At 43.7% G+C, this 17,908-nt stretch overlaps 1 protein-coding gene across 1 annotated transcript; it reads right to left on the reverse strand.

Annotated features, from left to right (window-relative positions):
• Positions 1–1,425: 1,425 nt before the first annotated feature.
• Positions 1,426–17,768, reverse strand: CMTM3 (CKLF like MARVEL transmembrane domain containing 3). The gene is made up of 5 exons (XM_049806714.1): positions 17,626–17,768; positions 8,335–8,490; positions 6,473–6,568; positions 5,065–5,182; positions 1,426–3,398 (listed from the first exon to the last, which is right to left on the reverse strand). Exons 1-5 carry the CDS (start codon positions 17,737–17,739, stop codon positions 3,370–3,372), a joined length of 513 nt encoding a protein of 170 aa, XP_049662671.1. The 5' UTR covers positions 17,740–17,768; the 3' UTR covers positions 1,426–3,369.
• Positions 17,769–17,908: the final 140 nt, after the last annotated feature.

Here is a 17,908-nt window from a genome sequence, read left to right on the forward strand (position 1 = left end):
GACACCAAATGATCAGTTAAGACAGAAGCAAACGGAACTGGGGAGGCGTGGTAGTAGGTGGCAGGGTTACTCACAACAGGAATTGGCATAGGACTACTTCTGTAAACCGTGTAACCATATACATCAATTCAGGGAATAAGGAGATCCATCCCGTTGAGTCCCGAGGTTCAGAGCAGACCCCCTTGCTTTCCAGACTCCTCCTCAAGAAGGGTCTGGGGGCGGCTGGATCCACTCTTAGTCTCAGACTTGGTCAACAGTTTATATCTTGAAATGGCTGAGGTGTAGGGATTGTGGAAAAGGGAAAGAGAAAAGAAGAAAGAGAGAAAGAAAGGAAAAGAGAAAGATTTCACTAGTCCTGGGTCCAGCGTTGGTCCAGTCAGCCGAGGGGTCCAGTCCCGGTGGGCTTGTGCACCCGGGGCTTCAGGTGGTGTCCTTTTATCATCCTTGCCCCTCCTTTGGGGCGGGCACCCGAGCTCCTCAGGTCAATGAGCAGTTTGTGAGCCTTTGGGCTTGGGGGTCGTTTGGGGAGTAACTTCTCCTTCCCTGCAGACGTGGCCCTTGTTTGATCTTTGTATCAGAACAGCTTATCAGAAGATGGAGCTGCGCACCCTCCAGCACGCCCTCCCCCTCCTGTTGCTGATGTCTGAGCTGACGGGCTTTTCACCTTGGCTCCTTGCTGTGCAGGGATTGTCTTTAAGCAGAACTTGCCCCACCACAATGTTTGAGACATTAACTCTTTCAGTCTCTCACAAACCCCCCCATCGGAATTGGCTTTAAAGTAATTATTTTTAATTGAATTATTTTTTCTGAAATTATATTCATAAAATACAGAAATGTATTGTATTTCAATCATGGGAACAGACCTTTTAAATAAAAGGCTGGAAATCTTACACAAGTGCTTGACCCTGGGAGCAAATTGCTTAGAAATAAATCAAGTACTTGAATGCTAATAATGAAATTCTCTGGATTGGCAATTGACTGCCTGCTTGCTAAAGCAGTCCTGAAGCAACTAATGAGCAATTTTGTCTGCTGCTTCTGTTGATTTTTAGGAGTATTCCAATGTGAAAAAAATAGTAGAAAATCTTAGCAGATTTAGGTTATACCATGTCTGTGAAGGGTAAACCCAAAGGGGGTTGTTGTTTACAATGTTACTAGTTGCCAGGTAAGAGCACCTTATCTCTAAAGTCTACTAAATATGCTAAAACTAATTCTTGGTTAAATTCTTTCATGCTTATGCACTAAAGATGAAGTTTCTCCTGCAAGACATGTAGGCATGAGCGAGTGGTGTCCAGTGCTGGCTCTGTGCTTTTGTCCGCCTCCCCAGCACACTGCACCCGGCCTGGTGGAGTTTCAAGAAACACAGTTACTCTCGCTAGTCACAGGCAAGGCAGTAGAACCAGGTTTTAAAATAAAGACACCCAACACTTCTATTAAGAGGTTTAATCCAGCACAGTTTCTAAATATTAACCATGTACTAGTTTCCAGCTGTGACATGCAGTACATTTTTTAATTAAAAAAAAAAAAGAGAAATACAAAACAATTGAATATAAAAATGAGCCCAGGTCCCCTGACGTCACAGTGTATGCCAGTAAAATATGACAACAGAAAAGAAAGAAATGTGGAATTTCATACAGGAAAAGGTCCAAAGAGCTCTTTCTCATAAAAGCAAAGATGATTTGTCACATTTAGAAGCAACCATTTGTTTTGCTTTTATTCCCTCAGTGGTCTGGAAACAGGAGATGTAGGAGCTGCCTGTTAGACAACTCTGAATCTGGCCAGCACCTTCCCAAGCACCTGCTCACTGTTAGGTACCGTGTTTGTGCCTGTTAGCAGCCAGCTGCTAGCAGGGAATTGGAACCCAAGCGGTAATTTTTTTCCAAAGGAAATCTGCCCTTATTGTTTTATCCCTGTTTTTCATTTACTCTGTTAGTACCATCTGCTCTCATTTTAATTACTTTTTTGTTAAGGCCACCTGTTCTGGTACTTGATTAATTTTTTTTAAATGTATACAGGTTTCTTTGAAATAGATCTATCTGATGCCATATATAAGGAGCATGCCATGCTTTTTCCAAGCAGTATGCATGTATGGGTAGACACAAATATTTCAAGGTAGATTGTGCTACCCATGAAAACACCTTCTTGTAAATTCGGAAGGCTTTTCCCCCAGAATACTAGACCATGAGATAAATCATGTTTTTCCAGGGGAAAAAAAAAAACCCCAACAACCCAAACCAAAACACACACACACACACACTCCCACCCTCAAAAAAGGGGTCTTGGAAAATGAATTTCACTGCAGACATTCTTTAGTTTGGAGGTTGGTTTTTTTTGCGTTTTCACAGTGGGAAGGATGCATTGCCCTCCTGGGGCCCAGGTATCCTGAGTTTTACGAAACAAGTTGTCTGTTTTGCGAACCCAGTGGACTAAGTCCAGGGCTACTCCTCATGGGAGGACCAGTGTTCGCAACACAGAGCATGAGATTAGACAGTGATATCTTGCACCCAAGTATTTGCAGGCTTTGATGCAGATACTGTTGGGTGGTATTTGGGAAGCCTGCCTTACCTGTATGTGCAAACACATGCAAGGGCTTCCACGCAAATGGTAGGAAGGGGGCTGGTAAGACGATGCCTCATCTGTTCTACCTCGTATCTGTGGTGAAATTGTAGAAGATGGGATGTGACCCCATCCAAGCAGCTTAAAAAAGTGATATTGAATGTTTGACGAGCCAGCTACGCTGTGGCACGATTATACTCTGAGGTTTGTTCTTGCTGCAGATTTCCAGTTGTCACTTTTGGTTGTTGCAGATAGGCAGTAGATATGAATGTATTGAAACCAACATGTTAACTATAATTGCCGTCAGTGCTTGAGATAGTGGAATATTCAGACTTCAGATAAAGAAATACTGTTAGTTAATCAAGAAAATTACAAATAAAGTAGAGGCATTCCAAGCCTCTGTTCTTTGGCACAGCAAGAAGTATAAAAGCTATAAGTGTTAAAGATTTGGAATTAAGAAAGCATATTATAAGCTTCACTTACACATTTAAAATACTATGTTCCCATTTACTCAGTACTTTGTAGTGCTGAGTAAGGAGAGGCAACAGAGAATTGAGATGTGTTGTTTGGATACTGACCTCTGTGGGAGGCTGAATTGCTGTAAAATTCGTACTTCTGAAGGAGTGTTTAATGGCGTGGGGAATAGTCTCCTTTTCCACATCACTGCCCTGTCGGTGCTTTGGTGATTCCAGAAACAGTGAGGTGGAAAGAGGACACTGAGGCTGAAACAAGGGAGATATTTCAATTGGCAGTGCATTCAGCAGAGAGGAAAGTGCTTGATCATCTTCCCTTCACACTTGGTTGGTGTTCGCTTCTTCAGTCTGAGTCAGAATCGGAGTCCTCATCTGAAATTTAAAACAAGGAACAAGAGCGAAAATGAAAACTGGAAATCAGCTTTAGCTCTTGCTGGGAGAGATATGCTGCTCTTCAGCAGGTGTTTACTTCAAAGGACGTGGCATATTTAGGATGAGGCTTGTAAAATGACAGTTCTTACTAATATGACGGAGTTTTAAATGGTGTTTCAAAGGACTTGAGGAATGCTGCTGAGAGGCACTTAGACCACTACAACGCAGATAACAGTTCAGATGAAAGAAGTTGCAGAGATATTATTGTTAGCATGACCACCAAGAGGAAGTCTGCTGAAGACATGCTTCCTGTGCTAGAATATTGCTGTTTGCTGCGGGTCACGGTTATGCACTGCCAGTTGAACGTAGCTGAAAGCCAGAGGCTTTAAGATGTGAAGAAATGCCAACAGGTCTAAAGAGGTACATCTTGCCCAAGCTCGAGGGTCTGCTTGCAAGGAAGCGAAGGATTTCCAGCCTCAGCACTCGAGAGCCCAGTGTGAACACGATTTTGGTGCTGGAGAAACAGTACGAAGCCCTTCTGGCACGGTCAAATCGTCAACACAAAGCTGCATGACTGTGTATTTGTAAGTTTATATATTTCTCTCTCCATCTAATCTTTAGCCTAATTTTGTACCCTTGTCACCTGATCTTCTCCTGAGGTCAGTTCAGTTTGTGGGGATAAACAGTTTCTAGTCTTAGCAGTCTGTTTCCTATGATCTGTTCCTTTAATTCTTCTTTTCTTTGCCTCTTTTTGTCGTAAAGCTTGCAAAACATTTAACGGTCTACTAAAATACCTAGAAAAGACTGTTAGCATTACTATATACCTTCCAGGATTCTGTGCATGTCTTTGCTGTTGAGGGTTTTGGGTTTGTGTGGGGTGTTTTGGGGGGTTTGGGGATTGTTTAAGTGTGGAGTGGTCTTTTTCATTTGTGTGGGTGCAGTGAGTATTATCACAGGGGTGTGATGCCTAATTTGGACTCCTGGGTACTGCAAAATAGCCACCTGTGTCCTGACTTGACTTGAAATGGGTTTGAACTCCCAAGAGCAGGTCCTTCTTTTTATCCTTTTCTAAGTGGATCTGTCTGATTTGAGGTAGACTGTACCTCCTAAATTAGAAAGAAATTTTATAATAATCTTGTTAATTTTATGGTGTGTGGCCCTTAGATTTCAAGGCTGTTTGCCCACATATGGTCAAAGCTTGACCCTGAATAAGAGGTAACCATGATAAAGAGATGATAAAGAGAAAAGCACTATTGGACATAAAAGACTATGGACTAATGGATGTTAATTACTAAGTTATAAAAAAAAAAAAAAAAAAGTACATGTTTGTTTTTAAAGGAAGACATTTTGATGGGAGGAAAAAAGTCTGTGCTGCACAATAATTTCTATAGTTGGATTTGGGGCCTTTTAAAGTTAGATGGTGCAAAACTCTGAGGAACATTCCTGGCTTGCTAGTTATCTTTATAAATCACTGAAATTCCAGTTGTTGTATTTTAAGACTAAGCAGCTTCATAATTCAGCGTATTTGTGGCATACAAAACCAAGGTAGCCAAGCGTAGAAACTGTTCTTACTGACTGAGTGCTTTTGCTCCCCTGTGAAGGGTGAAATGTAGAAGAAAATCTCATGTTACATGCTTGTATAACCAAAAGGGGGAATTTTACCTACCTTCTGACTTGCGTCCCTCAGGGGAATCAGAACTGCCTTGCTTGAGGAAAGTAACCAGGTCATTGAAGGTTATGTAGAAATCAATGGCGTACACTATCGTGGCTATAAATCCAAACACCTAAAATGGCAAATAATACTCTCTCTAACAACAGGTCAGGTCCATCAATGACAAACCAGAATAAGCCTAACTGGCAGAAGAACAATTCTTAAAGAAAATTCAGGCTTGATTTTTTTTTTGGCCTGTGCCTTTCAAAAGAGACAGGGAAGGGAAATGTCTCATGACCCATTGGCATCAACTAAATTACAGCTAATTTGGGAGCCTGAGTAGTGATGCCTGCAGTTGCTCTATCAGATGTGTCCTTAGCCCTTCCCCAGGCTACATCCCGCCCTGGCTCTGGGCACATTCTGAGTATCAGCGTTGCCCTGTGCCAGGAGCTACAGCAGAATGTAACCTGCACCTCCACCATCCCAGGGCACCTCTTTGCCACCAAGAAATCACCTCAGTTTCTCTGGAAATAATTTTTTTACTGGTTTGCCTTGCATGTCCTTTGCAGAGTGAACCAGATTGAGATAAAATGATTCTGGAGTTACCTATTTAATGTCAAAGAAGCAGCAGTGTGGCAAGAATAGGCTGCTTTTCAGTCCAAGACGCTAGGGTAAATGCTATTTGCATTGCTCCATGTCTAAACCGAGTGACAAAGATTAAAACAAGGTCTTTGTTTTGAAATTGCGTATGACTTGGGATGGTTTCATAAGGGTTGCTGGCTAACGCTACTGGGTATTGTTCTTCCCTATCTTTTAAAATTATTATGCAATTTTTATTTATGTTGCATGCATTATTGATGCTTAGAGTCAAGTTGCAGATGGAGAGGCTGTATCTTGTTTCTGAACACAAAATGCTGACGATGAAGGCTCTCCCCTGGGCACTCCATATACTGGAGGGTAAAATGACACTGCTTTTGTTTCAACTCATCCAAGTAAAATTAAGCAGTAGAGGGAGGAGGTTGAAATTACTTAATTTAGACTGTCCTTAGTAGTTACAGGCTTGATTTCTTTTTTCATTATTATTATTCCCTCCATTCAAGGATCTCGATGTTCTTTGCAGGAACAGAGAAGTTTACCTTCCCTGTACAGCTGGTGAAATTAAAAAGCAGAGTAGGTGCTTTCTGTAAGTAGTACAGTTAACACTGAGCAGAGCACTGTTAGGATGAAAAAACTATTCATTGATTCAAAACCTGGTTTTCTAAATCACTGACTGTTTCTTCCTTGCTTTAGGCAAATCTAATTCTCAGCCAGTTAATTGAAGAAACTTCTGTTACTCACAATGGGGACAAAATTGAATGGTTTCTAAAGTACGTCCGTACGCAGTTCACCAAAATACTTAAGTGGAAAGCTCATGTCTACTTACCCCTGCTGCTTTAGATGCTCCGTCGTTGTATTTTGAGACAGCAGCAATTGAAATGGCAAAGTAAATAATGGCAGCAGTGACGCACCGCAAGAAATCCTGTAAAAATAAGCAATGTTGCGTTCTCAGGTTAGTCATGTAATTCCAACATACAAACTCCTCTAAAAATGATTTCAGAAGTGACCACTAAAAACCTTTGTTGTTGTGTCAGTGGACTTGCCTGATGCGGGAGTGTGACTACAGCCTGGTATTTTGTAGCGGATGAATTACTCATCTGGGAAATACTTTTAAAAGAGAGATGACCGGAATCTTGGCATAAGCTTCTCCTCTTACAGATGTTGTATAAATCCTACTTCTAACATGCTTATGTCAGGCAGACCTTTCTTCAGGCCGAGAAGGGCTATCTTACTGTGGTGCTGAACTTGGAACGCAGCAAGGGCTCTAATGGAAGAATCATTTGAAATAGCTTAGAAAGTCTCATCTTTAAGCAGAACTCCTGTGGTACCAAAGGCTCTGGAGGAGCGGACCAGTTCCCATGGGGAACAGGCGTGTGCTTGCTTCTATATAGAAGTAGGCCTGTCTGCAGAAGCTCCTCATTTAGGAACTACACACTTTGTTTAGTGTTTAAAACTTATTATTTATACCTAGTATGTACACTTGTAACTCCAACGGCTAGCCTGCAGTGAACGTACCCGTTGCTCTCATTGAAATATGTGCTTTTGTGCCTGAGACTGTAGCTCTGCAGGGCAGGGGCTGTGCCCTATAATACAAGCAGCGATGTGCTGGAGCAACGGTGTCTCTGAACTGTATATTAAATAAAGACCCGTGATTCCCATGGTATGTGTAAATCATGTGAGCTGGAATAACGGCATCTTGGCCTCTGTTCACAATTAGATCTTCTGCTTTTTCAGAACAGATGGATGAGTAAGATACTGTCTCAAAGCACAAATCCTACAAGAAACTTGACTCTTCTGAAGTCAGGACAAGGTCAGTTATCTACATTTTGTGGCTGGAGTATATTATGGTAATGGGCATAACAAACATACAACTGCGATTACCGGCTGAAACGCATGCACACTGTCGTAGTCAAAGTCACCGCTATTGTTTTATCCACCAGTGGCCTTGCTAATGCTATTTTTATACATTGAGAGCTCTAATTCAAATCTCACTGTTGCTAGACTGTACCAAAAGAGAACCCAGACTGATTAGATTAGCGGTTTTTTTGGAAGTATTTGTACTGCTAGACAAATGCTCCCTTTACAATGTATATTTGAAGCAACAGAGACATCCAGTGGCCAGTGTGCAGTAATCACCTGCAGCTGCAAACCTGAAAACTCCCCAATGAATAGCCAGTGGTTTCCTTTGTGAGAATGAGCGTCTACTGGCAAAGAGCTGCAGGGCTTCCCCCCTTAACAAAGAAGCTGTCAGTTTGTTTGCACGTGAGTATGACTCTGCATCTCAACAGCACTCACCTGAGAATTTTAAAACATTAAAAAGGACATGCATTACTATATAGCGTGCTTCAGTTTCCCCATTTGTAAGGGTGGCAATATTAAGGAGCCCCCAGCAGTGGTCAGACTTAGGCTGATGTTGCCTGCTTCTGAAGATCCAGCCCTAAGCCATTTGCCCAGAATTGGACATAAATTCTGTGCTTTAATAAAATCATGCTTTGTGTCAGCACCAAGAAAGCTGTAGTATAGCAGTTTAAGAAGTGCTTTAGGATCTTTTGAATGAGAGGCAATATAGACAAGTTTCTAATAAGGGGTGAAGTTGTTAACAGTCAGCCTAAACTCCCATATGGTCCCTTTTACTCATGTTATACTGTAGAGTTAAATCTGTGTTTTTATATTGCACATTTCACTTACCGTCAAAGGCCAGTAGAGTCCTTTAAACTTCTCATTAAGTTTGGAGGCGTAGGCAAAAAAAAGAAACAGTGCCAGCAGAAACTCTAGGAGTGGTGCCATCATGAAAGAGGCAGCTAGAGATGCAATATAGCAGATAAAGATGATAAATGACAGCACCTAGAGTAAAGGGAAAACCGTAGTTATTTGCATGGAATAGCAGAGCCTCACGCAGCTGAGCAGCTTTGAAGCATTATTCTCCCTGCGTATTCCTGTCAGTGCTGTTGGTGATGGCATATCTTGCTGCTTACTTTTTTTTTTTTTTTCCTTGGGCCAAATGAATTGTCTTGTTTAGCATGGAATAAATCTAAAGTAATGGTGTTTATTTCAATGCGTGCGAAATTGACTTTCTGGAGAGCTCAGTGGATTTGCACCTCTCTGAGACAGTAATTTGCTCTGGATTGTAAACAGTTCTGACAACATAATTCTGAAAATAGAGTGGGGCATTGCCAAGCAAACAGAGCTTTAAGCTTTCAACTGTGCCAGTTCTCATTTGAAACCCAAATCATTGCCCAGATAGCCAGAGTAACTCAGCATTTATAATCTTCTCAGAGTTGAAAGAAAAAAGCCTGCTGTTGATGGATAGAAAAGAGCTGAGAATTAATTATTCTGTCATTTCTGGAAGTCTCTGGTTCTAGTTTTCCAGTGTAGACAGCTGTTTTAGAGAGTAATAGGATAGATAACTCCTATAGATTTGTTTTATCTCCGTGATGTTTCCTAACTCTGTAAAATAATAAAAATTGCATTTGTTTTCCTGTTCAATTAAGATACCCTTAGGATACAGTTTTTGGCTCAAAATAGAAAGTTTCACAATGGGAAAATGGCTGAAGAAAATGCATTTTCACCTAAACCAGACAGTACTGAAGTGCTGTGCTACACTTCTAGACTTTCAGCTACTGCACTTGTGAAAGCGGGAAGTGAGGGAACCATGGAAAAACTTAATAAAATTTTCAAATGATGTACTGGGAGTTGGGCTCCAGCCCTACTGCTCTACTGCCTCCCATGGTAACTGGTTGCTGTTTTCTTCAAATTAGCTTAAAATAATAATAATAAAAAAGTAGCATACTGAATAAAACATTTTCTGCAAGTGTGAGTACTATGTGCTAGTTTACACCTGAGCTGCTTTACCCAGCCTTTCCTCTCGGAGACAAATCTCTGCCTTAGCAATGCTCGGAGATGCTTTTGGACAACATAGCAGTAGCTACTGTTTGAGCATTAGATTACAAGGATTTTTTGAACTTCTAAATTGGGACGCTGACATTTTCACTCATATAATACTGAAAATAGATGTATTATCATCCCCCAGATGGCACATCTGAAGGCAGATGTGGCTTCTTGAAAAGCATAAATGTTTGTACCGTGATGATCAAGGCATTTGCCTCATTAAATTTCAGATCTATGCGTTTCTTTGCTTGCTGCTACCATGTGTTCCTGGGAACCACCTGTACCTCAAAAAACCCCATTGTTATACTTGAATCATAAGGCTCCTCTAATTAATTTTTGATTAATAATTACTCCTGTGAGGGGTCAGTCAGTCAGCCCTCAAATACATGTATCAAAAGAGCCCATTTAGGTTTAGGGGGCAACTAAGTAGTTCAATCCTGTTTAAATAATTTCTTAGTTTAATTAATTAACAAGCCTTTATTCTAAGCCTGGTTTTTGGGGAAAGCAGTCTGTTCTTGACCAGGATGATAAGAGCTGGAGTATATTGTTTTGATCCATTAGGACTGGGTGGTGAAGTTTGAGAGGATGTGACATTTTTAGTAAGATACTATATTTATCTTAAAATGTCTATGCATTGTTCTCATTTCATTGGTTTGTCAGAGACCCATCTGGTATAATACATAGAGTTCAATTCTGCATCGAGGCCTGCTACCTGTTAATATTTACCCTATTTGTTTGTATTTATCCTATTACTATTTGCTTAATGCTTACATAGCCTCTTTGCAGACTTTATTCTAGAGTTTTCATGTAGTGGGGGGAACTCATTCAATATATCTTATCCCTAACATGGTATTTTATTTCTGTGAATGAAAAGTGGTAAGTACTGTTAGAAGAGAAGTGGATGTAACAGAACTTGAAAACTACTGAGAGGAGAGAGGACTTCTTCCTCCTTCCTATCACACCGCCTATTCCCTTCCCACCCCATGGAGTAAATACAGAAAGAACTGGACTTTAACTTTGTGAATCTGCTTCACTCGCATTTGTGGAACATAATTTAGACACGGTTTTATGTTTTCTTGGTTTAAAAAGAAATCACCAGGTAGCTAGGACTTTTTTTTCTTTGTTGTTCTGGTGTTTAAAAACAAAAAAAAAATCTCTTCCTTTTTCTGGCTAAAGGAAAGCGTGTGATAGCTGATATGTAGAGACAGAGAAGTATGCAGGGACTAACAGCAGCAGGGAGGAGATGTGTTCAGGATAGGTCCCACCAGCCAACCCCATTTCAACACCAGAATGTTAGACTTGAACTAAACTTGGTAGATCTCTTATGAAAGGATTAAATGCAGTGTTAAATAATACATCAGCTACAGCAGCAAGGGGAGGTAGAGAGAGAAATTTCAGACAGGTAAGCTGACGATGCACAGCAGAGATCACTTTGATCTCGATTCTGTTCGATACAGTAACTCCTGTGCTCTGTCTGCCTTTATACAGAGAAAAAGTTCCTCTGTCAGAAGCATTAACTGTTAGGTGAAATGAAGAGCCTTTGTGTTCTCTTAAGATCACCCTTACGGTAGTCTGTGTAACTTAAGGTTCCCGCTGTCTTCGCCTCGCCCTGACGGCCGTGGGCAGGTCCGCGTGGTCTGAAACGCAGCGCGGTGCCCGCGACCCTGCTGTAAGGCGGCTCGGGATGCAAACGGAAACTTGTTTTGTGGCAAGAGCACGCCAAAGGACTTCTGCTCCAGGGTGCTGGTGGGATTCCTGCCTGGGTGCAAGGTAAGCTGCCGAACAGACAAAAGGATCAGTCTGAGCATTTCAGCTTTCTAACTCGGCCTGATCCGGAGAAGCTGGCATCTGGGGAAGTATTAGTTGTCCATTTTAAAATCTAGTTAACAGGCCAGTTACTTGCTCAGATAAACCCCTCGGTTATTGGTAGGATCACAGCAGTCTCCTGCTGCCTGTTCCTCAGCCCCGATGGGACAGTAACTGTACTCTGGCCATCACCACCAGTTTGAGTGGTGGGCTGGAGTTCAGCCCGTCCCAGCTCTGCGCTCCCGACTCTACTTGTCAGCATCCCGCTGTGCAGGGGAAAAAAAAAAACAACCCAAAACAACGCACCCTTGATTTGCAAGAAGTTCCTTGATTTCAATGGGTTATTGATGATAATAGGAAAAGGGAAAAAAATCTGACGTGAAGTGTGATAATTGCTCTCCAGTTAAGCACCATCCCTCGTTTTGCAGGCATTCAGAGACTGAAAAGGCCCAAGGAAGATTTTACATGAAACAGACACCTATAAAATAGTGGACTAGATTTTGAGAATAAAGGTTTGAAAGGCAGCGTTTTTAGATGCTACAGCCTTCGTTGAGGCAAGGCTGGAAGGTGCTAGAAGGGGAGGCAGGCAGACGTTAGAGAGAGCAAGAGAAACAAAAGGAAAGAGGTGCTTGAAGGCTCCGTCAGGTGACAGCTACGGTGCTACAGCTTGTTCTTTGGTTTTCTTTTTTTTGTCTCCCTGGTGGCTGTGTCGCAGCCCTGATGTAGATTTTAATGCCAGATCCACTCGGTAACTTGGGGACAGCCCTGTGTAATACAAGAGCCCGTAAAGCTGGCGGCTTTTGATGACGTTTCTCATTTCTCTTTGTTTAGAGCTCATTTCCCCTTCTGACAGGTGGAGTGCATGGACTCCCTGAGCAATATTGGATACTATCCATTACTGTCTTTTCTGAATTATGAAAGTGAGTAGGTATCTCGTTACCTTGTCTGACCTTTTCATTGCAGTGCCACTAACTGAAGCATTTGATGTCATCTAAGTATTTTTTAAAAACATAGCTTTCCTCCCAGAATACAAATGTTGATGTGCCAGTCTGCACCCTGAAATAATGAACATCTGCTTACTTACTCTTCCAGACTTCAAGTCTTTGAGACAAACGTCTGACAAACTGAAAGTTGCTCTAAAAACGACAAACTCAAAACCAACCGTCAGAATATAGCCTCACCCCTCTGAAGACTGTCAAATGATCCACTGCACATCACACTTGTTTTGCACCTTTTTTCCTGAAGCTGCATCTTTAAAAGTGATTTCAGAGAAGGGTCAAGCAATGGGATCTTGTCATTTTTTTAACAGCTCTGTGTCTATGCTAAAAAAAACAAACACAACAAAACAGCTAGAGAGGAAGTTTGTGAGGTTCAATGCAGTTGCAAGTTCATTTCTAGCACTTTCAGACTCAGCAAGCACTGCTGCTTCTGGGAAAGAAAAATAGTGTTTCATCAGTTTTGTCCATTTGTATTTACACAGAGGCTTTCTTTTTCCCTTGGGATTACATCCTCGGCACTGATAGCAGCTAGGAGTCGGAATTGTTCCTGCGCTGCTGTTGAAGGTTGGTGTGATTGTTGGCAGCTTCACTGTGGAGGAATATTTGGATGCAGAAAGCTCTAGTGCAGTGCATAACAGAACAGGATCCTTTCATAGTCTGGCAGTGGTAAGATTATAAAACCTGGCAAAAAAGCAGCCTGATTTTTCCACTGAGCACCTTTTTTGGGAATGGGAATGTACATAAAAGAGAAAGAACCATTACATACTACTTTCAAAAAGAAAATGGAACTTTTTTGGTATTGTGTTTCAAAAAGTAATTTTCTCCTGTGTAATTATTACTTAATATTGCTGGGCTGCTTAAACTGGCCAGGCATTATGAAGTTATACTTTATCATATAACCAGCTTGCAACTTAAGGTATAAAAAATAATTAGTCACAACGGTTAGAGAGCACTGTGCTCCTTAAAGGAGGGAGGACTGCTGAAGTGCTGAGGTCATGGCAGAGCATGAAGGCATTTGTCTTCTCCGTGCAGGGAAAACAGACCCGCTGCAGCCCGTTGGGACGATGCAGATGCCGGGGAGGCGGCCGACATCATTGCACGCTGCTACACGTGCCCTGGTGCCCTCCGCTCGCTGCTCCCATACGGTCAAATGCCTGCTCCTCATTTCCCCATCCACAGAAAAGCACAGGTTTGCTTAAATAGTTTTAAAAGCGGCTAGCGGTGATCTCTTTTGGATAAGAGTGCGTTTTGTTATTGTTTGTTGGCGGAGAGAGAAAGTAGATCATTTGGTGGTCTCTGCTATTTAGTTACTTCTTCTCCGTCGTAGTTGTCATGGAGGTGAAGTTCTTGGTTCGCCCAGAATTAGCTGCAAGGGTTGCCCTCTGGCTACAGACCCAGAGAAAGGCCCAGGGGTCTTCTTCGAAGGAGGCTTTACACAGAACAGCTGGAAGTTTCAGTTATGAAGGTCAGTTCAGAGAAGACTGAAAAAACAGAAGACAGACAGGAAAAGAGGAGAAAAATAGGCACAATGATTTCTGCATCTGTTGTGTCACCACAAAGGTGACAAAACCTTATACAGGACAACCTTACATATTCATATTACATTTTTAGTAAAAAAATATGTAGTCCCACTGCATATTGGCTTCAGGGGACTAAGGAGATGCCAATTAAAGTAGTCACCAGGACAAACGCAAAAGCTTGACTAAAGTAGCTGGGGTGAGCAGCAGAATGTATAAATGTGGATCTTGCCTGGACAAGCTCTGGTGGCAGGTATGAGAGTGGCTGTTAAATGGTTCCAGCATGGGAGAGAGGGAACTGAAAAATGTTTCTTTTAAGCGGGGGGGGAAAAAAGAGCATGGATGAGATGCTGACCTTCAAGACAGCAACTTGAGTATTTAGGAAAAATGAGTCGCTTAAGAGGAGCGTTAAAATATATGGAAGAAACAATGGTATGGGGAAGAACAGAAAGGAAAAAAAAAGGAGGAAAAAAATTAACCTGGGAAATAAAGACTGGTGATTAGAAAGTGGACAAGCAAGTGAATGAGAATAAATAGCAGAGACAGCAAAGCTTATACATGTACTTGATGCTACGGCTTCTTTGTGGCTGCGTAGCTCTCCCAGGTGGGATAAAAAATTCGTAAGGCAAGAAGATCAAAAGGAAAAGGAACGGGGGGTGGAAGCTTCCTTCTTTGAATAAAATTTGAGATTATAATTAAGCTTCTAGCAGTAATCAGCTTCATCACCAGCCTAACTTGTTCTAGAGGAAGCACCAGAATGCCCAGACCTGAGAGCCCACAGAGCAGTTTACACGCCGACATGACCATTACACCCAAATGTTGTAAAGATCCATATTCACTTCGTGTGAAAATATGTGTAAATGTCGTTTTTAAAAATAAGCGGCTATAGCAGTTTCCTTTCAGTCTGACCAAAGCAATCCTCGCTGGCAGCGCTGAGCTCCCACGCTCCCGGTGCAGCTGCCTGCGTGACCTTCCCTGGGACGCCCTGAGCTGCAACGCGGGCACCAGTGCTCCCAGCCGCCTCCAGCGGGGCAAGCGAAGGGAACGGGCTGGCGTGAATGTGGCAGCTGTCTTCATTCACAAAGACCGAGTCGGTCCGCTATAACTTACGACAGCTGAACCGATCGCTTGCCAGCCACTTCTACTGGGCGAAACAAGACTTTTTAATGAGGTTACTTCCACCGAGTACACACCAAGCACGGTCACTGGGCTAAGGCAATTTGCTGAAGCCAACTCCAGTTCCCTTTCTGCCATAGTTTGAAAAAGAGAAGTATAACTGTCTACCCCAGTCAAGATAGGGTTGTAAATTGCTTCTTTGGTAATATATTTTTCAGTATATGGTGGTTTGCTTTTTGAATGCTAAAAAAAAATGACTTGGCATTTCCTCCAGCTGGACAGAGAACCCCTGATGTACCTGCAGAGACTGCCAGCATTTGCATGACTTAAAAGGTGGAGAAATAAAGCACGTTTCTCGTGACTTGCCAAGCTGCCAAATAATAACGTGACAGAGATATTCGGTAACAATAATGAGAATCCCATTTTGTTTCTAAACAAAAGACACTATTCAAAATCTGTAGCCATGAATATTATTTGCATACGTTTATGCAGAACCCAACCCCGCCTCACACTAGTACTGTGTCAAAGAGGAAAAATCAAACATTCAAGATGAGAAGTACAAAGCTAAAGATAAAACACAGATTTCAGCTAGGATAGATTTAACTTGGACTCATCTTCAATCATTTGGCACTGCATTTCTCTAATTGTATACAGACTGGATTTATTCCGGGGCCTGTGTTGTCTTCAAGGATTTCTTCTGGCAAAACTGAGACAACTGGAGGGAAACTACTGCTGTCTCCCCTCTGCGAGGAAACGACTTCCTAAGCACATGGGCTGGCCTGCAAGAAGCACATAGGAAGCTTTGCTTCGGCAGATGGGATTTTAGAGCTGCTTTCAGCTGGCCAAACCCTCAGGAAGCCCCGAGTGGCCTTACAAAGGATAAATCCCTGTTTTGTCAAGACAGAGCAGTTTTTATTACTCCGAGGAGGCATAATCACTACTTCTCTATGACAACAAAAGGGTGAGTCTCATCCCATGACCAGAACAGTATTCCTCAAATACGTCATCACTCGGAGATGTTAAAAAGCCAGGCTCTCTCTGAAAGTTGTAATTTACTGGCTGTAAGCTTGTTTAGGAAATTCTAGCGTACGTTGCTGTATGTAACAAAACCATGGCTTTGGTATCTTCTAAACGTGTGGTTTTGTAAACTACAGACACTGCATAAGTGATGGGGGGTACCTGGAATTTTTACGGCTTTTTTTGGTGGAGCCGATACAGCCCGTGGCCTGCTGCTACCCAGCCCGAGGCCCCTGTTCCCCACCACAGACGTCGCCCTCATCTCCCAAATGAATGGACTGTCCTCTCAAAGCCAGCCTCGCATCTTCTGGCTCTTCCCCACGCTTTCTGTCGCATCTTCTGGCTCTTCCCCACGCTTTCTGCCCCAAGGCAGCGCCCGCAGCCTCACAAACTCACAGGGTTGGTAGGGAAGGGCCGGCGCTGCCTCCTCCTGCCCGTTCCTTCCCTTTCTCTTACTTGAATTTCCTTGTTTTCTTCTCTGAGCTACCACGGTGGGTAGCCAGAGACGCCTTATGCATCTTAACCTCGTTCCACGTACTTGAATACTAGTTTGGGCTGTCCCGATATTTGACGACCTGTTGTCAAAACTCCCGGTAAAATTGCAGAGAACTTAGTGTTTAAATTTCTCATTATTTCTAGTATAAATGATGTTGAAGGTCTAATTTCAATCAACTAACTTCCTCTTAAAACTTAACTTTTGATTGTCAACTACCTGCTACCTCTGGAGGTAAGTTTTGGGTTTTTTCCCCTATCACGTGGGTACAGTTTCATTTGTCAGGCTCTAAGCCTTTACAAGTAAAATTACCAGCAACTGTTACACCCAAAATCAAAACTGTTGCAATCAAAAATCAAAAATCTCGGACCCTGGACCTAAACCAAAGCAACCGTGTATTTGTAGGGGAGCGGTGCTGCTCTCGCCACACCCGAGCTCCTTTCTAGTGATTATTATTTGGTACTTTCACAGTCAGCTAACTGGGCCCATCGCAGCGAGGAAGCGTGTCCTCCAGGACAAACCCAGGTTTTGGAGCGCTCGGGACGAACCCAGGTTTCGGAGCGCTCAGGAACAAAAGCAGAGCCATGGTGGTCCCCTATATCGTGCCACACATCACGGACTGATGAGTTAGATCTTTCTTGACGGCGTTCGGGACAAGCTCCCCCGTGAACCGTGCCTCCCTGACGGCGCTGGGAGAGATAACGCAGATCACCGGGTTCACGCTGCGAACGGGTCAAAACGCAGCCACAGCCCGCTGTAACCGAGCAGGGTTCCCGCCGAAGGGGGACGCGCTTAAGGCGCTGGGAGCTGAACGCGACAGGTCGTTCGGTTTCCTGACGGGCCCCGCCTGCGCCCACCCCGCCGCGCTGTCCCCCGTGGCGCTGTGGCCGTTGCCCCGCTTCTCCCCTCGCTCGGCCGCCACCGCGCCGCGGACAGACGGACGGCACCGGGGAAGATTCCACCCCCCCCCCCCCCCCCCCCCGTTCAGCCGAGAAGCGGTGAGGGCCAGCTCCCATTCACACCGCCCCCGTCTCCGGAGGTAACCGGCACCCAACGCGGGGGGGACGAGGGACCCCCGGAGCCTCACCGGGACCTCTGCCCTTGGCTGCCCCGTCCCCAGGGGGGCGTCTGCCCCTGTCCTTACCGACTCGGCGAGGAGGAGCTGCCCCTTGCGGGAGCAGAGGAACTCCCGGGGGGGCAGGAGCGAGCGCAGCCCGGGCGGCGGCGCGGCGGCCCCCGCGGGCTCGGGCTCCTCCATGGCTGCGAGCGGCTCCGGCGGCCGCGGGCTGGCGGGGAGCGGCGGCGGGAGTGGTGGTTTTGTGTGGGCTTGGTTGGTTGTTTTTTTTTTTTTTTTTTTTTGAAGGAGGGAAGCGGAAATCGTGACACTGCGGAAACGTGAAAAAAAGTTTCAGCATCCCCAAATCTGG

This window comes from Accipiter gentilis, chromosome 7, assembly GCF_929443795.1.
Source record: "Accipiter gentilis chromosome 7, bAccGen1.1, whole genome shotgun sequence".
Lineage (NCBI taxonomy): Eukaryota > Metazoa > Chordata > Aves > Accipitriformes > Accipitridae > Astur > Astur gentilis.